The sequence below is a fragment of the Pongo abelii genome, chromosome 21 (assembly GCF_028885655.2).
Source record: "Pongo abelii isolate AG06213 chromosome 21, NHGRI_mPonAbe1-v2.0_pri, whole genome shotgun sequence".
NCBI classification, from domain to species: Eukaryota; Metazoa; Chordata; class Mammalia; order Primates; family Hominidae; genus Pongo; species Pongo abelii.
The window spans coordinates 12,407,065-12,430,110 of record NC_072006.2 but is presented as its reverse complement, the minus strand read 5'-3'; the positions used below and the strand labels follow the sequence as shown (position 1 = coordinate 12,430,110).

Sequence of the window (23,046 nt, the reverse complement as noted above, 5' to 3'; positions counted from 1 at the left end):
TCTTGTAGCCAGAGAGACCCTCAGGCAGAAGACATTCAAGTGTTTGCTAGGAGAAGTCACTGGACTCTACTAGAACAGCAAATACTGACAGGATGTGGGGTGGGCACCAATAGCATCTAATAAACCTTTTTTTGAGTTTAAAAAGCCTGTATAATAGACTAATCTCACATGAATTATGCTAACTGAAAGAAGCCCACCTGAAAACGCTACATATTATACGATTCCATTTATATGACTTTCTGGAAAAATCTAAGCTATAGGGATGGAAAACAGATTCATGGTTGCCAGCGGTTGGGAAGGGAGAAGTGATGACTACAGAGAGGCACGAGGGAACTCCCTGGGGTAATGAAAGTGTCTTACATCTTGATTATGCTGGTGAATTTGTCAAAACTTATAGAATGCACACCTGAAAAGGGTAAGTTTTACTATATGTAAATCAGGCCTCAAGAAACTGACTGTGATTTTTAAAATGTGTATGCATATTATTTCAAGAATGTTTCATTATCCTCCCTTCAGAACTTAGTGACTTGCTTCTAACAAATAGAATAAGGCAGAAGTGATATTGCATGTGTCAGAGATGAGGTCATAAAAGGCACTGTGGCTTCCTGCTTGCTCTCTCACTCTCTCTTGGGTCACCAGCTTTGGGGGAAGCCAGATGCCATGCCACGAGCAGCCTGATGGGAAGGCCCATGTGGTGAGGAACCAAGGTGTCTTGCCAGCAGCCATGCGAGGCAGCCATCTTGGAGGTGGGTCCTCCAGCTCTGGTCCAGCCTTCAGATGACTGCTGCTGGGCCAAGAGTGAGTAATCTCATGAGAGACCCTGAGACAGAACCAGCTGGCTAAACAACTCTCAGGTTCCTGACCCTCAGAAACCCTGTGAGATAGCATCATTGTTTGTTTTGAGAAGCTGCTACATGTTGGGACTATTTGTTATGCAGCAATAGATCACTAATACACTGACTTAAAATTCAATTCCTGTTTTTAAATAAAATTATCCATTCTTTCATATAAATTTTTTGTTGAGAGATATTTGATATGATATTCATCTAAGGGGAGTGACTATGGTTTCTGGGTGGTGGGTTTGGGAGTCATTTCTCTTGTGTTTGTCCTGTTTTATGTTCCTGAACTACTGTTTATAATGGGCGTGTATCATTAAAATTAAAAACACAAATGAGGACTCGGAGCCTGGGCCTAGGTGGAGAGGGCGTCATTTTCCCCAGGGGGTGGGGGGCAGCAATGGGGTTTGTGTCTACAGGAAGCAGGCACACCACTCCTTGAGGCAGTGAGAACTCTGCTGGGCCTCACACTCAGTGGCACCAAAACAGCAAATGAGCCACCTCTGAAACTCGGCTTCATTCTTGTGCATCAGAAGGAATTGTCCCAGCAGGATGTAGGCCTGGGGAGGGGATGAGACAGGGAGGAAAGCGGGAAAGGTTATCATAAGCCAGCTCAGATGCGCTCTTCCTCCCCAACCACCAGGGCTCACGTGACAATCAAAGGAGGGGGAGCAGGGCCGATTCAAGGGAGCCTGTCAGTCCTTGAAGCCCTGACATGGGTCTTAGCCCTGGTGAGAGCTAAGGCCAAGTTAAATGCCCATCTCTCAGGGCTGGTTTGCGGGCCGTCCACCCTGGAATGAATCAGACCCTGCCCTCTTCAAACTTTAACAAGCACATGAATCATGTGGGAGCTTGTCAAAATGCAGGTTCTGAACGTCTAAGTCCAGGGAGAGGCCTGCATTTCTAACATGCTCCCAGCTGCTGCTGATCCAGGGACAACAGTTTGACTAGCCAGGGCCTAGCACACTCCTGAAGCTCCCTTCAGACCCCCAGTGAAGCATTTCTCTTGGAAACACACACACAGCCCAGACAGAGTAAGAGACATTTCCGCCCCACTACTTCTGCAATTGTTGAAGCACGGGATTTCTTTTCTTTTCTTCTCTTTTCTTTTCTTTCTTTTATTTATTTATTTATTTATTTGAGACAGAATCTTGCTCTGTCGCCCAGGCTGGAGTGCAATGGCGTGATCTCAGCTCACTGCAACCTCCGCCTCAAGTGATTCTCCTGCCTCAGCTTCCCAAGTAGCTGGGATTACAGGTACCTGCCACCATGCCTGGCTAATTTTCGTATTTTTAGTAGAGGCGGGGTTTTGCCATGTTGTCCAGGCTGGTCTCGAACTCCTGACCTTGGGTAATCCACCTGCCTTGGACTCCCAAAGTGCTGGGATTACAGGCGTGAGCCACTGTGCCCATAGCACAGGGTTTCTAAACCTCGGCACTATTGATATTTTGGACAATGCTTGAAATGTTGTGGGGGGCTGTCCTGTGCATTGCAGGATGTTCAGCAGCACCCCTGATCACTACCCACGCCAGTGGCACCCTCCCTCCCCGACCCAAGCAGTGACAATCATAACCATCTCCAAACATTGCCACATGTCCCTTTGGGGGCAAAATCTCCCTGGGCTGAGAACCACTGCACATGGGGCTGACAGATGAATGGCATCTTAGCATTGATTTGTTTTTGCAAACCACCTGTGTGATCTCAGGCAACTCATGTAACCTGAAGTAAGAACCCACAGAACCTGGATCTCAGTTTCTGCACCTTCCTAAGGCACATGGTGTGCTCTGCAAATTAAATTAAGTGAATTAAATGGGAAGGCATTCAAAAAATGTAAATTCCTCTCTCATACTGGGAGCTGTAGTCCTGTAGGAGGAGCATAGAAGGTTTAAAACATGCTAAACCTTGTCCACGTTCCCCTTCCTCAGTCTCTGTGGATAAAAAATACATGGAAGATAAGCACTCAGTGCACCATGATTTCTATTTCTATGGCATTCTCAAGCTTTCTAGCTATTAATACTTGCCTTGAGGCTTTTAATTCATCTTTTATAGTTTTATTACACCATTATTGACAAGGCACAAAGACCACATGGAGGAAGGGAATTCCCAAGGCCACGTAGCCAGAAACTAGCCAAGCCACTAAATGGTGGAGGCTGGGGATCTCAGGTCACATTAAACGCCCATCTCTCAGGGCTGGTTTTGGGGGCTCTCCAGCCTGGAACCAACAAGAACCAGCATCCACCCATGCCTCGAGTTCTGGGCCCTTTCCAGGAAAACCTGATGGTGTCTGTTTACTTTTAGTTATGTAAAATAAAGCAAACTTCATCTTAACCAAAGAAAGCATACTTTTTAAGAAGAGAAATCAAATAAAAGCTGAATCCTAGTCATAAAATATACCCAAGCATTGAATTTTGGGGGTTTTATTTTTAGTCATGGTCCAGTTGTTGACAAGAGAAAAAAGCCAGGATTTTGTGGTGATTCTGAACTGCTACTTTAATCTTTTTTAAAAAAAGCAATTTAGTTGCTTGGTGTGATCTCATTTTACTTTATCAGTATCCTCCCATTTTGAATGGTGGATTTTACTGAGATGTATTTAAATTAATGTTTTTGAAAAATAACATTTATTAAGTGTTAATTGAGCCAGTAGACGTAGGTGTGGGAGGTGCCAAGGTGAAGGTAACAGAAACAAGAGACATAGAGCTGTGTCCAAGGAGAGAGAATACTAATAATAATTAACAATAATTAATAGTAAGTGGCTTACACAAAGCTTTCTCCATAAAGAGAAATGTTCATGATAATACTTCATAATAATGATTAATGCTAAGTAGCACTTTTTAGCACTTCTGTCAGCCACGTACTGCTAGACACCTGACACGTTTTAATCCACCTGATCCTCACATGTACTCACCCCTCCCATTCCCCAGGTGGAGGTACTAAGTCTCCTGTTTTCCTTTGCACTATTCCTGCACGTCCCAGCTGTCTGCAGTCTGGCCTGGAGGCTAATGCATCCCCTGCCTGTTTTAGAAGTGGCACTGCCGACATGAGCTGGCCTGTTAGTGAGAGCCTCCACATACCCACAGGCTCAGCAGCCAGGATGCCTGGGAACATGCGGACCCTGGGCAAACTTTCCAGGAATGCTACAGGAAGCCCCGTCTTGCAGCCTCTGGAGCCAAGTGGCAATCTGACACTCCCTCCTCAGTTTTCCCTTCTGTCTCCCTGTGGCATCTTCCAGAAGGGAAAGTTGGCTTCCCTTCTCCCTTCTTCCCTGAGCACTTCACCCTGCTCCCCAGGGAAGCCGGAGTTGTGGGCTCCCATCATGGCCCTGCCAGATGCCCGCTTGGTTTCTCCCCCGGCTCCAGAAAGCCCTCTAATCAAGGAGAAAAGATGCTGCCCCTTTCCCTCCTTGGGCCAGAGCTCCCCAGAATTCAGCTACTGGGGTGGGAGGGGTGACACAGAAACCCAGAAACCCTGAGCAGATGTCCCTGCCCTCCTACCACCCTGGACAGTGGCCGTGGCCATGGCCAAGCCAGGGAATTACATTCCATCCTGCAGCTGTAAGAGGGAGGGCTTGGCCAGGTGTGGTGGCTCACGCCTGTAATCCCAGAACTTTGGGAGGCTGAGCAGGCAGATCATCTGAGGTCAGGAGTTCGAGACCAGCCTGGCCAACATAGTGAAACCCCATCTCTACTAAAAATACAAAAATTAGCCTGGTATGGTGGCAGCCACGTGTAATCCCAGCTACTTGGGAGGCTGAGGCAGGAGAACCCAGGAGGTGGAGGTTGCGTGAGCCGAGATTGTGCCACTGCACTCCAGCCTGGGCAACAGAGTGAGACTCTGTCTTGAAACAAACAAACAAACAAACAAAAGGATGGGGGCTCAAGGGCAGAATGCCCCTAAACTCCAAGTGCAAACAGTGAGGTTCCTCCAGGGGCCGGCCCCCAAGCAGGGGAGGAATCACCCTCCAGTTTGCGGTGCCCACTTCTTGCTAAACAGCAGCAGTTTGAGCCTATGCCACGGTTGGGTTCCCTTGCATCTGAGCCGTGTTTTCACACAGCGCCTGGTGCTAAGAGCACCCTGAGCTGGTTTAACACTCGGCTCTTGTCATCTGGAAATTCTTACTAAATTTCTTTTATTTTTTGGTTACTTTTTCTTTTTTTCTTTTTTTTTTTGACGACGTCTCCCTCTGTCGCCCAGGATGGAGTGCAGTGGCACGGTCTTGGCTCACTGCAACCTCTGCCTCATAGGTTCAAGCGATTCTCCTGCCTCAGCCTCCCGAGTAGCTGGGACTATGGAAGCGTGCCACCACGCTTGGATAATTTTTTGTATTTTCAGTAGAGACAGGGTTTCACCATGTTAGCCAGGATGGTCTCGATTCCCTGACCTCGTGATCTGCCCACCTCAGCCTCCCAAAGTGCTGGGATTACAGGTGTGAGCCACCGCACCTGGCCTACTTTTTTTTTTTTTTTTTTCCTAAGAGACAGGATCTCATTCTGTCACCCAGGCTAGAGTTCAGTAGCATGCAGTAGCTCTTTGCAACCATAAATTCCTGGGCTCAAATGATCCTCCCACCTCAGCCTCCTGAGTAGCTGGAACTACAAGCACGTGCCACTACACCCCCTAATAAATTTGAACTAGAGGTCTTGCATTTTCATTTTACAGTGGGCCCTAAAAATTAAATAGCTGGCTGAGATCCGCACTTATTAAAATGCTCAGTACTCACCATAATGCTGGGCCTTGTCAAGCAGAGATAAGCTGTCTCAGCCCTCTCTTGTTCTCTAGCTGCTTACAATGCCCTCTGCCCAAGTCCACAGGTCCTGAGCACCTGTGCTGAACGGACTTCAATCACCACAAGACTCCACAGTGCAGTGACACAACTTTCTTTGATTCTCTCTCACCAGTCTCCTAAGTCTTCATGTCATTTCAGGTTTAAACTCTTGTGTGTTTTTTTTTCTTCTTTTATTTTGAGACGGAGTCTCACTCTATAGCCCAGGTTGGAGTGCAGTGGCACGATCGCGGCTCACTGCAACCTCCACCTTCCGGGTTCAAGTGATTCTCCCACCTCAGCCTCCCAAGTAGCTGGGATTACAGGCATGCACCACCATGCCTGGCTAATTTTGTATTTTCTGTACAGATGGGATTTCACCATGTTGGCCAGGCTGGTCTTGAACTCCTGACCTCAAGTGATCCTCCCAAAGTGCTGGGATTACAGGCAGGAGCTACCACGCCCGGCTTAAACCCTGTGTCTTTGGTGTGAATCCTCACTTCAGGGAATGTTTACCCCTTCTTCCTCCTCCCTGTCTTTTAATTTTACACTAAGAAAAGTATTTGCTTATCTGAAATGTAAATTTTGATCTGGCAACCCTAGGCAGAAAAACCCCAAACTTACGTGACTGGCCCCTTGTGGGGCTCAGACATCAGGCAGTGGAGCGCAGCGTCTCACCACCCACCCAGCAGAGTGGACAGAAAGGAGTTGGAGCCTTCAGAGGCTTCGCTGTGGAGACCTGGGGACATGATGGAGGCAGGGCCTGGCCACACTGGGGCCTTCTGGTCCTGAACTCAGTCTCGCTCCCGTCCACCAATGGCCACGAAGTAACGGAGGGAGGAGATGGGAAGCCCCTGAGCATGGAGAGTCTAGAGGTAGGGCCATGGTTGGCTGCAGGCAGACATGCGAGAGAGAGCAGAGCCCCGCCTGTAAGGAGGTGAGGGCAAGAGGGAGCAGAACCTCGCAGTAAGGAGGTGAGGGCGAGAGAGAGCAGAGTGAGTCTCCCAGGTAAGGAAGTGAGGGGGAGGGGGAGGGAGAACAGAGCCTCGCCGATAAGGAGGTGAGGGCGAGAGTAGAGCAGAGCAAGCCTCGCTGGTAAGGAGGTGAGGGCGAGGGAGAGCAGAGCCTCGCCGGTAAGGAGGTAAGAGCAGCCGCGCGAGAAGCACCTTCCTCACAGCTTCAGTTTTAGGGGCAGACGGCACAATGGCTTAGTGTCCAGACCCTGCAGCCTATCCGCCCAGATTCAAATTTCATCTCTGTCTCCCCATGTGATCTTGAGCAATCCCCATGTGATCTTGAGCAATCCACATGTGGTCTCTATGCGCCTCCACTTTCCAATCAGGAAAATGGAAATGAAATAGTGTATTTCGTAGGATTGTTTTTTACAATTAAATGAGATAAATATACATAATGCGCTTAGAGGTGCTTGACATGAAGCAAATGGCAAGTGTTGCTTCTATTTCCTCCAGTCTCATCCTTCAGGCAGCTCTTAGGAGGAATATTTAGGCTCAAGGATATGGCTTTATAGTGTCTGCAAAGAGCATTGAACCAAACCAGATTCTCTGCAATGCTAAACTTACTTTTGCACTGTGGGAGAACTCAAGCACACCCGCCCCACAGGGCCCTGCCCCACAGTTCTGCATTCGGGGGATGTCTGGAAATTCACCTATCCATAGGTGGGGTTTTCACAGGGAGAAGAGAAGTACAAAGAACACAGACCCACCTCTGCCTCCAAGGAACTTAGGGAGAAAAGCACAGACAAGCTGTGCCTCTAACATTGTGAGTGTGGACTCTTGGGGCACGTGCAGAAAAACTAGCGTCGACCTTTTTTTTTTTTTTTTTTTTGAGACAGAGTCTCCCTCTGTCACCCAGACTGGAAGGCAGTGGTGCAATCTCAGGTCACTGCAACCTCTGCGTCCCGGGTTGAAGTGATCCTCCCATCTCAGCCTCCCAAGTAGCTGGGACTACAGGCATGTACCACCACACCCAGCTAATTTCTGTAGTTTTAGTAGAGACGGGATTTCACCACCTTGGCCAGGCTGGTCTCAAACTCCTAACCTCAAGAATCTGCCTGACTTGGCCTCCCAAAGTGCTGGGATTACAGGCATGAGCCACCGTGCCCAGCTAGAGTCGACCTTTTGTCAGATGTCACAACATGGGGCTCCCACCAAAAACCCAAACTGCTCAGAAAAAGGAGCCTGTTGGGTGGGGTGGCAGAAAGAAGGCTTCCCAGGGGAGGTGGGCTGTGAGTAGGGTCTTGAAGGGGTTCAAAACCCATTTCAAGAGAGGCTCCAGGTTGGCAGGAGGGTGGTTCGAGGACAGTCTGGCTGTAGTATAGGGGTCAGGCATGGGGCGGGGGGACAGAGGAGACAAGACAGAGCTAGAGCCAGGCACAGCGAGCCTCACTGGCATGTGCACCATGAATTTTCTGTTTCCACAGTTCCTTTCTCCCTTACAGCTCTTTCGCCCTTACATCTAGACCAGTGCTGTCCAGCAGAAATAAGCGAGCTAGCCACATATGTGATTTTGATTTTCCTACTAGCCACAATAAAAAGGGGGAAGGAAACAGGTGAAATTCATTCTAATAATATATGTTCTCTCATATTTCCAAAATATTATCATTTCAACATGTAATCAATAAAATGATTACAGATGAGCTATTTTACGTTCCTTTTTTGGGCTAAGTCTTTAACACTGCAGGGTGTGTTTTATATTTCTAGTACATCTCAGTTCAGACAAGGGCACAGGTACCTGCGGCCGCTGTCTGGATCTAGATCCTTAGGCCACAGCCGATGCTGATTGCCCCTGGGAAGCGCAGATACAAAACACCCAGAAGAAGGCTATCACATATGGCTTTCAAGCTCCCAAAGAGGCTTAGGTAGATCCATGGCAGAATCAATAGTTTCGAAAGTCCTGACTTAAACCAGGAGCCAGAGACCAGTGCATGCCAAAAGCCAAAGCTCTGGGGAAAATGGGGACAGGCAGTAAGAACAGTCCCCTCCCAGCACCCCACATCCTCCGTTAAAAAAAGCTGAAAGACCTGTGTGAGAGGAGGAATGGAGGAGAAGGTACTCGATGTAGGGGCTGGTAAGAGTTTGAGAAGGGGACTCCCAGAGAGGTAATAGGACATCCAGATAAATTGGCGGGGTGGAGCAGGGGCGCTGGTGTCTCATCTCCCCCAGGGCATGCAGCACCCTGGGGTCTCTAGAGAGAGCTGATGGCTGAGTGCAGAGCCCAGGGAGGTAAGTGTGAGGGTGGCCCACAGGCCTGCATTCCAGCAGGTGCACAGAGAGGGTGCAGAAAGGGCTAAGAGAGCAGAGCCCATGGGACGAGGCCAGGAATGCCATCAAAAGCAAGGGTGGAACCCAAGGTGGCTTTGTGCACAGCAAAGAAACTGAGGCTGAGCCCCAGCCTGGGGTGGGACGGGGAGCAGGGGAGGGTGATCGCTGTACCTTGGCAGAAGCCAGCAAAGACAGGAGGTCGCGTAAGGCTCAGAAAGATGTCCCTCCCTGTGCCAGGATTAGGTATCCTGCAGGCAGGGTATGAAAATACAAGAGGCCGGGTGTGGTGGCTCATGCCTGTAATCCCAGCACTTTGGGAGGATCACTTGAGTCCAGGAGCTGAGACCAGCCTGGACAACATGGCGAAACTGTGTCTCTACAAAAAAACACAAAAAAATTAGCTGGGCATAGTGGTGCGTGCCTCTAGTCCTAGCTACTTGGGAGGCTGAGGTGGAGGCTGCGCCCAGGATGAGGAGGTTGCAGTGAGCTGAGATCACGTCACTGCACTCCAGCCTGGGCAATACAATAAGACTGTCTCAAAACAAAACCAAAACCAAAAACAAAACAAAATAAAAACCACCAAGAGTCAGCATCTTTATTGGCTAAATCTGAGAACCCTGTCCTGCCAGGATCTGCCTGCCGGGATGCTGTCATTGCTGGCCCTGACTTCAGATGGGTCCTCACCTTGAAGCACTTGCCCATCTTGGAGGGGCCGCATCTGGGTCTCCTCCTGGGTCTCACTACAGGCCCAGCCAGACTCCAGACCCTGATACAGGGTCTCGCCGCCAAATTTAGCCTAAGCCCCCTCCCTGCCGGGCATAACCGCCTGGCCCTAGATCTTCTTGTGCAATTTGTGACAGTACAATCCACGGCTCCTCCAGTCCTCGCCTGGGAGCGGACAAGGCACTACTCCTTGCAGCCCTTGTCTTCTCATTGGTAAAGTGGAGAGAGTGACCCTCATCTCAATCACAGGTGTGGGCGGCTCAAAGCGAAGGATACAGGTGACAGCCCCAGTGCCAGTGCCTAAAATTAGCAGCTCTAGGAAAGTGCTCACTGCACTGGCCAGGAGGTCATGGACACAAGAGGAGCACATCTCCAGGGACCCGGCTGCACACAGACAAACCATCCCCACAGCCCTGACTCGACAGGCAAGTTTTCAGATGCCTAACATTTTTCCATTATTCATTCATTTTTTGTTCTAAAACCCACCCACCTATAATCCTCATTTAAAACACAGTTAAGCTATTCACACACACAGACTTAAACTGGAAAAGGCAACACTACAGAAAATAAATCAGTGGTTGCCAGGGACTGAGGCTGGTGAATATGAAGAGCACAAGGAAATGAATATTTTGAGTAATGGGATTGCTCTGTGTCTTGACAATGGTAGCGGCTGCATCACTGCATGCATGTGTCAAAACTCATAGAACTATGTACTAAAAAGGGTGAAATTTACTGTATGTATGTCAATTATACCTTAATAAAAACATTTTTAAAATAATGAGTATAGCTGAACAACAACCACAAAACCCCACAATTATGGACACATTCAATCAATGGTGTTCGACATCAGAAGAGTGGTTACCTCTAAGGATAGGGGATAGCTTTGGCCAAGAAGAGGCACAAGAGAACCATTTGGAATTTTGGAGACATCTGATTGCTGGATCTGGGTAGTGGGTACATGGGTGTACATATGTGTGTAAAAATTCATTGATCTGTACCCTTTATATCAACACATATTCTCCTAGGTATGTTACATCACAATAGGAAAGTAAAAAGAAGAATGATTTCTTTTTTTAAAAAAGGAATTTTTCATCAGGTGTGATGGCTCACACCTATAATCCCAGCACTTTGGGAGGCCGAGGTACATTGGATCACTTGAGTCCAGGAGTTTGAGACCATCCTGAGCAACATGCCAAAACCCTGTCTCTACAAGAAACACAAAAAATTAACCAGGCATGGTGGCACACACCTGTAGTCCCAGCTACATGGGAGGGTGAGGTGAGAGGATCGCTTGAGCCTGGGAGGCAGAGGTTGCAGTGAGCCGAGATGGCACCACTGCACTCCAGCCTGCGCAACAGAGTGAGATCCTGTCTCAAATAAATAAATAAATAATAAAAGTACAAAAATTTTTTCATTTAAAATTTGTTCCCTAGAGAATGGTTCTCCCTCCTTCGTCTGGGAGGAAAGAATCCGATCTACCCAATAGGGGCACTTCCATTTCTGACGATACCATCTACTGGACATTAAACTGGCTCACAGATTGGGGTGTTATTCCGAATATTTACCAGCTAGTGCAGAGCAATGGGGTAATCAGAAAACCATGGCTCTCATGGTTCAGATGTAGATGCAAACCAAACTAGTCATCAGCCATGTGTGCAGCAGTTCCCAGCCTCTTTGGGTGTTTCTGTAACGCTGTCCCGCCTGGTAGACTGACTTGGGGCACTGAGGAGAATAAACAGCAACAGCTCTAGCTGGTGCCTCTCCTGACCGGGCGTGCTATGTTCTGTGAGTTCACAGCCTGCCTTGTCTGTGTTCACTCTCTTTGCGTTGTCTTTGGGACTGTCTCATCCTCTCCTGAGGCCCTAAGCAGCTTTTTAAAAGCCCCATAAAAACAAACAATGACATAGAAAAGAATATTCCAATTCCACTGGATATCCTTGAGGTCATTCTTGGGCTGAGAGTGACATCGTAGAATAACTCACTCTGGTGTAGACCCAGGCTCCTGTTTCTTCATCTGCCCATTGCCAGGCTGGTGCCCTGGCAGGGGCAAGCGAGATGCCATGAGTCCCTTCATGGGGGCGTGGAGTGCACCTAAATCATCCCTCCTGACAGCTCTTCTCAGACCCCGGCGGCTGACCTACTTCTGTTGATCCCTGAGTGTTTGAACACCAAGTGAATCATGCCCAGCCCAGCTGCTCTGAACTGAAGCCATTCTATGTGTATGTGCCCCTCATCTGCAGGCCCTTGAGGCTGCCTGAGCATGTGGGGTCAATAGCACGAAAGCACGTGGCACCCCTCCAAGCGGCAGCTTTGCTCTCTGATGGCCCTTCACAGGGACACGTGGCAGGAACTGCCATCTGGCAGGACTGGGGGAAGAAAGGTAGGGAAGAGAAGTCAGAGAAGTAAGAAAAAAGGAATTACCTTGTTGATACCTTTGGTGACCAAATTGATCGCGAGCTCATGGCTGATGCCATCCACCCAGCAGACATCCTTTTCTCCAATGGGTTCGGAGAGGAAGGCTCTCAGCCTGGGAGACATGTGGTCCATCTGCTGCGACAGTAGTGGGGAGAGAGGAGGATTAGCAGATACCTGACTGCTCCCAGTGTGCATGGACACTGGGGAACTCCCTCAGCCCACCAAGGGACTGGGGCAACAGATGGCAGAATTCCTTCCATCATCCAGCATTTCCTGGGGTCTGCTAAATGCAGGTGCACTGGCCTCCACTAAGGCCTTCACACATCCATTCCTACCTGGATGGACCAAGAGAAGCCGAATGATGGCCACAGATGAGTCAAATAAACTTCCACGAAAAGAGTGTGCTTAATATTAAGAACTGCAGTGGGTTCTTTCCAACTCACCCCATTCTAAATGCCTAAAGCAACAACTTACTTCTCTTAGCTAATTAACCCACCTTCTCTCTTAACCACCCAACACTTTAGTCATACTTTTATTTCAGTGTTCATCACACTGTATAATAGTGTAAACTCTCTAGAAACTCTTCAAACTGGTTCAAATCGTAAAGAACACATTATAGAAATCCAAAGCCTGCAGGTGGGAATGGGTTGCAGCGCCATTCCTCAGGGATTGTCCAGCTTTCCTTCATTGTGTTGGCTTTATTCTTGCTTTGCTCCCCTCACGGTGGTGAAAGGGCTGCTCCAGCACTCTTTGGCCTCACCAACTCCACCTCAAAAGAAGGAAGAGAAGGTGGCTTTTGCTCAAGTCACCTCATTTGTTGCCTGTGCTCTAACTTTAGCCAGATAAATCAGCTTTCCCAAACAGCAGGACTTGCTCATCAATTTCCTGAAACTTTAGATTGCAGGCCCCAGGCAAAAAGACTCTCTGTCTTAGCAAAACTATTTTCATCCCTCTCCACTTTTAAATGGACCACCATCTCCCAGGAGTTGAGTCTCCTAGGACCTTAATGAAGACTGCCAGAGGTAGCTAACATCCTGAATATTTCCTGGAAGATCTCATCCTGAGTATTTCCTGGAAGATCTCGAAATATCATGGGCTCCATAAGCATTAGGTCTGCATCCCAGCAAAACTGGCCATTTTGTTAAATGAGGGTTGCCATCTTCCAGTGTTTTGTTTTGTTTTGTTTTGTTTTGTTTTTGTGATGAAGTGTCGCTCTTGTTGCCCAGGCTGGAGTGCAATGGCACGATTTCAACTCACCACAACCTCCGCCTCCTGGGTTCAAGCGATTCTCCTGCCTCAGCCTCCCGAGTAGCTGGGATTACAGGTGTGTGCCACCACGCCTGGATAATTTTTGTATTTTTAGTAGAGATGAGGTTTCACCATGTTGACCAGGCTGGTCCTGAACTCCTGATCTCAGGTGATCCACCAACCTCGGTCTCCCAAAGTGCTGGGATTACAGGCATGAGCCGCTGCGCCCGGCCGCCATCTTCCAAATTTGATAGAGACATCTTTGCTGCTGTCCTCCTGAATGTCTCTTCTCAACCAATCCACATTTAAGGTTTGTTCATTGTAGCATCCCCTTCCTGGTACAAAATTCTGTGCCAGTTTGGACAGTTTATGATGAAAGTAACACAAAACTCAGTGTAAATCAGTTTACACAATAGGGAGGTGTTATTAGCACATGCTACCGAAAAGTCTAGAGGTAGATCAGATGTAGGTTAAGCAAGGCTTCAGCTTGATTTCCCGGCAGCTCTCTTGACTCAGTCTTTCTTTGTGAATGGGCTCAATCCTCAGCTTAACTCTTTCGTGGAAGTAACTGGGCTGCAGCATTGCTTTTGCAAGCCACAGCCCTCTCCCCCAAAGAAACACAAAGCTGTCTTTTCCTAGGGGCCCCCAACAAATGGCCTCTCTGGTTCAAACTGTAATATGCCAACCCCTAAAACAAAAATTATGGTCTGATATGTGTGTTCTACCTCTGGGCTCAGCAAGGAAGTCAGTGTCCCTCAAAGCCCATGGGCTGCAGGGGTGGGGCTGGGGGGACCAAAATCAAGATAGCTATCCTGTTCCTGGGGATAGTTACCCCTTACAATATGGGACTATGATACAGGAATGACCCAATGTCCTCCACACATTCCCCAGTAGATCATGAAGCCCCGAAGAGCTGCAGCTGCCTCCTAATGGCCTTTGCTCCCCAATCCAACACCAGCCCCTCTGCCGAGGACATGGTAAGCATCTGATGATGTAAATGATCAGGTGCATTCAACGCCTCCCTTTCACAGCCCCATCCCCTCTCCTGTTCCCATCCTCCTCCAGACCTTTCTATAAAGTCGAGCTCCTCGTGTATGCCTTCTTGCCCCAAAGGACGTTTTGTAACACTTCAGAAGACACTGAACTCTCCCGGAAGAGATGAATCCAAAGGCACTGATTTTGGAAGTCAGGGGGCTCCTAAGAAAAGTGGCCTTGATGTGTCAGCAGATTCTAGGAAGGGGAGCAAAAGACATGAGAGGTTGTTCAGGGTCCCCTGACTCTGTGGGTCTTAAATCCACAGATGTGTGAGCTGAGGGCATCGACCTCTCTTTAGCAGCTAAATAGGAATCTCACTCTTCATCTGTGAAAATATGTTTTATAAGTACAAGATGGTGTTTAACGCAGGTGTTAACAGGAGAACGCCTCAGCACCCATGGCTTTATGGGATGATGAATTGGATTGAGAATTGGGATTGATGAATTGGGTGAGAATCCAGAATTTCTGAGCAAGGAAAAGCCTGAAAGTCTCATGAGCCGCTCCGCCTTTGCTGAGGGAAAATTCCATTCACTATCCATGCTGGCCATCTGTTAAGTTAAACATCTCTGCCTATGAAATCTAAGAATAAATGGAAATTACAACATTGCTATCAATGCATCAGCAGCATCAAAGACGGGTAATGGTTAGTAACACCTTGCGTGTGTTTGCTTTTCTCACACACCTGAGCTCACTTTGATTCTTGCAACACCTCTGGGGCGGGGACACAGGCAGTGATTTTTCCCCTCCTGGGGCTCTCCGGCAACGTCAGAGGTCAGAATAAAAAGGTCTTCACATTCTTTACGACACCTTTGGCTGCAACAATGATGCTCAACTGGGGGCCATTGGACCCCCTCCCCAGGGAACACTGGTAATGTCCAGAGACACTCAAGTTGTCACACCTGCGAGAGGGGGAAGGACTATTGGCTCTAGTGGGCAGAGGCCAGAGACACTGCTAAGCATCCTGCCATGCACACAACTGCCCACAACAAAGAATTATCTGGCCCTAGGTGTCAATAGCATCGAGGTTAAGAAACCCTGGGCTATAAGTAATGAAAAATTCTGCCTCATGTGGTCTGAAACAATAAATACACTTCTAATCTCATATAACAAGAAATCCTTTGATGAGGTGGACCCAGGATCTTATCAGTCAATGACTCCGTGTGAACAAGGGTCCAGAATTTGCTCGGGTCCTATTCCAATGTGCAAACTTCCAAAGGTGCCAGGCGTGGTGGCTCACACCTGTAATCGCAGCACTTTGGGAGGCCGAGGCAGGCAGATCACTTGAGGTCAGGAGTTGGAGACCAGCCTGGCCAACATGGTGAAACCCCGTCTCTACTAAAAACACAAAAATTAGCCAGGCGTAGTGGCGTGCACCTGTAATCCCAACTACTCGGGAGGCTGAGGCAGGAGAATTGCTTGAACCTGGGAGGTGGAGGTTGCAGTGAGCTGAGATTGCGCCACTGCACTCCAGCCTGGGCAACAGAGCGAGACTCAAAAAAAAAAAAAAGGAAAGAAAAAGAAAAGAAAAGAAAAAGAAAAAAAACTTCCAAACGAAGGAGAGGCCTTTTCTTCTTGGGTGTCCTTAAGGGAGGCAACCTCTTGCAGAAACTCTCCAGCGTTCTCCTTTAGTTTCATTGGCCAGAACCAGGTAACACGCCCACCTGTAAAGCAGCCACTGGCCAGGGGAATGGGACCGCTATGGGGCTATGGGGGTGTGGATGAGATGAGCCCCCTCTGAAACATGAGGCTACTCAGCGAATGTCAGTTTCAGTAAGAAGGAAGGAAGGAAGAGAGGAAATGAATGCTGGGTAGACAAACAACAATGTCTGCTACATCTTCTGACCTTCTAAACCCTGGTATAATGTTTGGTTCATTACAACTAGCACTTCTCAAAGTTGAGTGAGTGCACGAACCACCTGGGGATTTTTTGTTAAAAAATGCAGGTGCTGACTCAGCGGGTCTGGGACGGGCCTCAGATACTGCGTGTGTGACCAGCTCCAAGCAGATGTGACGCTGCTGGCCCACAGACCTCACTCCCACCAGCAAGACATTCATGATGCCACTTACTCTTTTTATGTTATTGCATTAATTGTGGTAAAATATACCTAACATAAAATGTCCCATTTCAATCATTTTTAAGTGCATGGTTCAGTGATGTTAAGTGCATTCCCATTGTTGTGCAATCAATCTCCAGAACTCTTTTCAACTTGCAAAATTGAAACTCCATACCCATTGAACAGCAAGTCTCCATCTTTCCCTGCAACCCCTGGAAACCACTATTCTATTTTCTGTTTCTATTAAAATGACTTCTCTAGATACCTCATATAAGTGGAAGTTACATTTAAGTGGAACTGTGTAGAACTTGCCCTGCAGAGAATCTAAAAAGAAAAAAAAAATTTAAGTGGAATTATATAATATCTGTCCTTTTGTGTCTGGCTTATTTCACTTAGCATAATGTTCTCAAGGTTCATCCGTGCTGCAGCATGTCTTGGAATGTCCTGCCTCTTTAAGGCTGAACTATATTCTATTGTATGTACACAACACATTTGTTTATTCTTCATCTATTGATAGACGTTTGGGATGCTGCTACCTTATGACTGTTGTGAATAATACTGCTACGAACATGGGTACACAAATATCTCTTTGAGAACGTGCATTCAATTCTTTTGGGTATATACCCAGAAGTGAAATTGCTGGATCATATGGTAATTCTATTTTTAATTTTTTGAGGAATTGCCATACTGTTTTCCAAGCGGCTGTACCAGTGGCACTTATTCTTAAACTTGACAGCACATTAGGCCTCACATGGGGCGAGTTACAAATTACTGATGCTTGGATCCCACCTCCAGAGTTTGATTTCGTTAGCATAGGGTATGCCTTGGACATAGAAGTTTTAAAAACTCCCCAAGTGACTCAAGTATGTTGCAAAATTGGAGAACCACGTCTTGTCCTTTGCTTCTATCTGATAAAATTCCAAGCAGATTTGCTGGGATGATGGGGTTCCAGCTAAATGGGCCTTTGGGGGGGATCTGCAGCGTCTGTGCTGCCATATGGCGTACGCTCGCAGCTCCCAGGCAGCGTCTACCCCCAAATCACCAGGCGCATCATGTCCTCATTAGCCATCAATAGGAAGACAACTATGACCCCAATGGCTTTGAAGTCAGAGAACTTCAGAGCAGACAGACCTGAATAACAAGCTGCTCCTCTTTTTTTTTTTTTTTAAATTAAAAAAAAGGGATCTTTACTTCAAAGGAAATTTTACCTGGAATTCCTTTATATAAAATAGATCAAAGCAGAATTACTCTCTGTTGACTTGGGAATGAGAAGAGGACACTAGACCCCCCCAATACATGATGCCATCCCCCTGCTCTCCTTGGGCTCCCTGAAATCCTTCTCTAATCTAGCCTAAACCCCTCATTTCTCCCATAAGAAAACCAAGGCCCAAGAAGGTAAATGACCTGTTCAAGGCGATGTACCTGGCCCAGGTGTGGTGGCTCACACCTATAATCCCAGCACTTTGGGAGGCTGAGCCAGGCAGATCACCTGAGGTCAGGAGTTTGAGATCAGCCTGGCCAACATGGTGAAACCCCATCTCTACTAAAAATCAAAAAAAAAAAAAATTAGCTGAGCATGGGGGCGGGCACCTGTAATTCCAGCTACTCGGAAGGCTAAGACGGAAGACTCACTTGAACCCCGGAGGCGGAGGTTGCAGTGAGCCGAGATCAAGCCATTGCACTCCAGCCTGGGTGACAAGAATGAAACTCCATCTCAAAAAACAAAACAATACAGAACAACAACAACAACCATGCACTTGGCAAAGCACACCAGCTCTCCATCTTCCAGGGGAGAGCCCCTCTTCTAAGGCATCCCTCTTGTGTCCCCGGGCAAGCTGCAGCACTGGGTCCATTATGGACAGCTTAAGCACTTGGCCATCATACAACAGAACTAAGCAGATGCCTCAACATAATCCTGCCCTGTAAAAGTCCTTGTATTACAGGGTGTTCTGTCAATGACCCTACTGTATTTTGAACCACAAAGTCCTGTTTGGGGAGGACACATTGGCAGGGAATGACCACAAACAATTCTGGTTTTAGATGCTTAGAGTGTCACCTTTTTAAATAAGGAATAAAGGAATCAGTAGAATTTAATCTCAATTCCCAAAGGAATGACCTCCCAGTTGCAAATGTTTGACATTCTTTAAGGTTATTTTTAAAAGCTGTATGACGCGTCTTCATAAGGAGGTGATCACAAATATGCCCCCTGTATCAGATAAATGGGGTGAGGATGGGGAACTGCTCCAATGCCATACAAATGGCTATTTGGGGCTTGGGATACAATTTCCAGTGGGGACACTATACATGGATTCAAAAATGGACATCTCTTCCACCATTGGCTGGAAGTGAAGTTGTTATTCTCTAAAAATTCTACAATGCAGGCCGGGCACGGTAGCTCATGCATGTAATCCCAGCACATCGGGAGGCTGAGGCGGGAGGATCACCTGAGATCAGCAGCCCTGTCTCTACTAAAAATACAAAAATTAGCCAGGCATGGTGGTGGGCGCCTGTAATCCCAGCTACTCGGGAGGCTGAGGCAGGAGAACTGCTTGAACCTGGGAGGCAGAGGTTGCAGTGAGCTGAGATCTCGCCATTGCACTTCAGCCTGGGCAACAGAGCGAGATTCCACCTCAAAAAAAAAAAAACAAAAACAAACAAACAAACAAAAACCTCTACAACACAAAAAGTGACTCCCATTAGAATACCATTGTTTTTGCAAAAGGTCAATGGGAAAAGTGCAATATTTTCATGTATTATTTTGCCATTAATAGATTGCTACATGAACATTTCTAAATATTATTTTATGTAATATGTGATTTCAATTGTATGTAATTAAATTAGGAAATCAAATGGTACCCGTAAGACTATTTTATCTATATCCCTAAAAGTTTATATATTCAAGCGGCCAAAAAGCAGTTTTGGAATTTTCTGGCTGAGAAACTGTGAGATTATCTTATTTTCCATGTTTGCTTTATATTTAGACACGTGATATTGCCTACCCCAGGGAAGTGGGATGTTAATACTTAAAATTAGTGTTTTTCCCTCATCTATTATAGAGGGTAGTCACAAGGTATATTACAGGGGTTGGCCAGGGGAATCTGCATCTGTGGGAACATGGTTGAGACTGTTGCTGCTCACATTTTGTTTTATAAATTATCCCACATGATATATTTCTTTTGGAACTTAATGCCAAGAAAAAAGTATGCCTTTCAAAATTGGTATATTTCTACCTTCACGATAAAAAGAATTAATAAAGATCTTGTTTCCTTTTTTACTTGGCCTACTAGGAAGCTCTGAGCTAACCCTAATGACTGTACAGGGAAACTAGCCTAGATGAATAGCTCTTTCACTTTGTAGTTAAATTTGCTTCTTTTGCTCGGTGCCTTCATTTTCTGTTTCTACTTTTATTTTAAAATGTAGATTCATATATTCAAAGCACTGACGTCCTTTATTAAAAGCTACTTTATTACATAGTTAACACCTCACAGATATGGAGAATGTAAGTATCTCCCAAACCAAGCAGATTTATAGGAAAACAGAGCATCCACCCCTATGCCCTGAGAACACTCCAGTCTGTAGCACCAAGCAGCAGGGAGAGCATGAGGGTGAGAATGACCCCAGGGTTGTTCCTTGGAGGCCTGCTGTACCTTCGGTCTACAGTGAGAGGATGATGGGACCTCTGTACTGATAGAGTCGAGCCCGAGGGAGCCCGGACGCTCACCCCTCAGAATCTGAGGGAATACTGCCAATGCTGCATCCTGGCTCCCTGTACCTCTACCCACACTCCCCAGAGCTGCAGTTTCTCCCTTCAAATGACCAGTGTTTCATAAAGAATGAAAATGAGGGTGGCTGGCCTGGTGCTGTCACTCACTCCTGTAATCCCAACAATTTGGGAGGCCAAGGCAGGAGGATGATCACTTGAGCCCAGGAGTTCAAGACCAGCCTGGGCAGCAGAGTGAGGCCCCGCCTCTCTTTTCTTTTTCTTTTTTCTTTCTTTTTTTTTTTTTTTGAGATGGGGTCTTGCTCTGTTGCTCAAGCTGAAGTGCAGTGGCACAATCTTGGCTCACTGCAACCTCCACCTCCTGGGCTCAAGAGATTCTCCTGCCTCAGCCTTCCGAGTAGCTGGGAACACAGATGCATGCCACACCACCTGGCTAATTTTTGGTAGAGATGGAGTTTCACCATGTTGCCCAGGCTGGTCTTGACCTCCTAAGCTCAAGTGATCCACCCTCCTCGGCCTCCCAAAGTGCTGGGATTACAGGTGTGAACCACTGCACCTGACCTGTCTCTTTCTTTAAAAAAAAATGGAAAGGAAAGACAGGTGAGCCTGGGCAACATACCACAACCTTGTCTTTACAAAAATTACAAAATTTAGCCAGGCATGGTGGCACACACCTGTGGTCCCAGCTACTTGGGCGGCTGAGGTGGGAGAATTGCTTGGGCCTGGGGAGGTCGAGGCTGCAGTGAGCCGTGGTCGTACCACTGCACTCCAGCCTGGGGGAGACTCTGTCTCAAAAAAGAAAAAAAAGAAAAGAAAAGAAGGGGGGTGACCTTCCTATAACACTGAAGGTCGGACTCTGAGGAGCCCTCTCCCACCTAGGCTGTTAAGGGTCTGAGGAGACCCTGTCAGGCTGCACTCATACACTGGAGGGAGAAATGCCTTCATTTTGGATGGAAGCTCATGGCCTTAGGAGCTTACACAGGGCTCCATTTTGTACAGTCCACTCAGGAACTACTTTTCAGGGTGTACCACGCTCACCACAGTATCCCGGGGCAGGCAAGTGACCACCCCTCACCTTCTTGGGCCACATGAGTCACTTTCTGGGAGCGCTGCTCAGCAGGTGGGACCTGAGCCTGCTGTGGTCACGGTCACCACACTTGTGGAGAGCTCACCTGAGAAAGAAGCCAGGGTGGAGGAAAGCAGCTCTGAGAGAAGGGAAGAGACAGATTCCCCAATAATCATTTGCAGGCCTGGATTTAGACATGCCTGAAGGCACCTACCCTTGGACTTTTCAATTATGTCAGGCAAAAATAAAATAGGCATTTTTGCTTACTTCAGTTTAAGTTGGGATTGTGCCTTTTATAACAGAGTTCTAACTGATGACCCCTAATACTCATTCACTCACTCACTCATCCAACAAGTGTTTGTGGCACACCCTTTGTGTACCGAGCACTGTGCTGGTCACAAAGGCCTCCCCGTTCCACCTAGAGGGCTGGGGTGGGGTCAGGCCCATTGCTTAGGCAACAGGAATGAAAGAAATCACTTTCTAATGACCATTAATGCTTGTTGTTCAAAAATAAAGTAATATTTGCCTTCCTTGCCATTAGCTCCGATTCTGCAATGGGGAACAAGATCTTTTCTTTCTCTGCTCCTTGTTGGCTGTCTTACATATGGCCCTTTGATTATACATCCTTATCTTGATGGGTCTACAGATGATGAATAACCAAATACATTCAACAGTTCCTCAGACATTCACTGAGTGCCATCTGTATGCAAGGCCTTGAGCTAAGTGCATGGACCCTCAGGACAATGTCTTCTGCAGATACCTCTCCCAGAGAAAACAGAACCAGCCCACAGCAGGGCACACCACACGCAGTGTACTAAACATAAGGAGGCATTCCCAAAGGCAGGGCTCACCTTTTCAGGGAACTAGGAAGGAGAGGGCTGTTCAGCTTCATGGACTCTGGGTCTGGAGGTTCCTGTTAACTCCTGCTGGAGGAGCTGGGCTGAGGGTAGGAGATCCTTGTCTGACCTTAGCTCCACCAATGACCAGCAGAGCGACATTGGGCATGTCACCTCCATTTCTTATTTATAAGATCAGCATTAAATTCACTGACTTCATCCTTCTGGTTCCTTCCTGTGTTTTGTCTCTGTTCATTTACAGTCTCTAGATGGTATAAAATTCATACAGGTCCACAATCCCTAAGCTACCATTTTCATATCCAAATGGCTCTGAAATCCAGAAATTCTTTTTGGGGGCACAGGGCGGGGAGACTTACTTGGCAGCAAATGCTGGCCTGAACTGACATGAGGCTATTTATAGTCTTTATTATCCCAGTTAGTGTGAATATTTATACACTCCACCACAGGAATATTAATGGGTTTACAGGGTGCTGAGCCAGGCTCCACTAGGAATGTTCTGTAATATACAAAAGAGGCATCACATTGCCCATTTAAAAAAAAAATTTTTTTGAATTCCCTAGAACTTCTGGACCCGGCAATTCTAAGTAAGGTTTCATGGATGTGTGCTAAGATCACCATGCCTGCAGCCAAGGCAAACTGCAAGGATCCATGAAGAAGCCAGCTTGTCTCCCAGCTTGTCCAGCCTCCACCTGTCTTGTCCCATGACACTGTCTCCCAACCTTTGTGAATAGAATTGTCCCTTGTCTATAAAATTCCATCTAGGCTGGACATACTTGTCTGATAGTGGTTCTAGCTAGGACTATTTTCGGTTGCATTTTTCCTTCATGAAAATATTCCTTTCCCTTTGGGGTCCTGTTATCTGCAAAGGATCAGGAGCTGATGAAATAGAATAAGTCATATAAAGAATGGACAAGCATATTAGTTCACCCTCCATAGATAAGATATCTGCATTTGTAATAGATGTATTTTTTTTCACCTTTTATTCTTCTTTTTCTTTCTTTCTTTCTATCTTTTTTTTTTTTTTTTTTTTTTTTTGACAGAGTCTCACTGT

General features: G+C 47.0%; 1 protein-coding gene across 12 annotated transcripts in view; it reads right to left on the bottom strand.

Moving 5' to 3' along the window:
• Positions 1–1,191: 1,191 nt before the first annotated feature.
• Positions 1,192–23,046, bottom strand: part of BANF2 (BANF family member 2) — a 36,279-nt gene continuing 14,424 nt past the window's right edge. For 5 of the 12 annotated variants that reach the window (XM_009233326.3, XM_063720590.1, XM_063720591.1 and 2 more), the window contains 2 exons: positions 12,021–12,149; positions 1,192–1,396 (listed from right to left, as the gene is read on the bottom strand). In XM_009233326.3, coding sequence (XP_009231601.3) covers positions 1,250–1,396; positions 12,021–12,146 — 273 coding nt within the window. In that variant the 5' untranslated portion in view covers positions 12,147–12,149 and the 3' untranslated portion in view covers positions 1,192–1,249. Of the gene's footprint in view, positions 1,397–12,020; positions 12,150–14,329; positions 14,493–23,046 lie in introns of all 12 variants that reach the window. The other 7 variants (XM_054541604.2, XM_063720594.1, XM_054541605.2 and 4 more) reach the window with 4 other exon arrangements.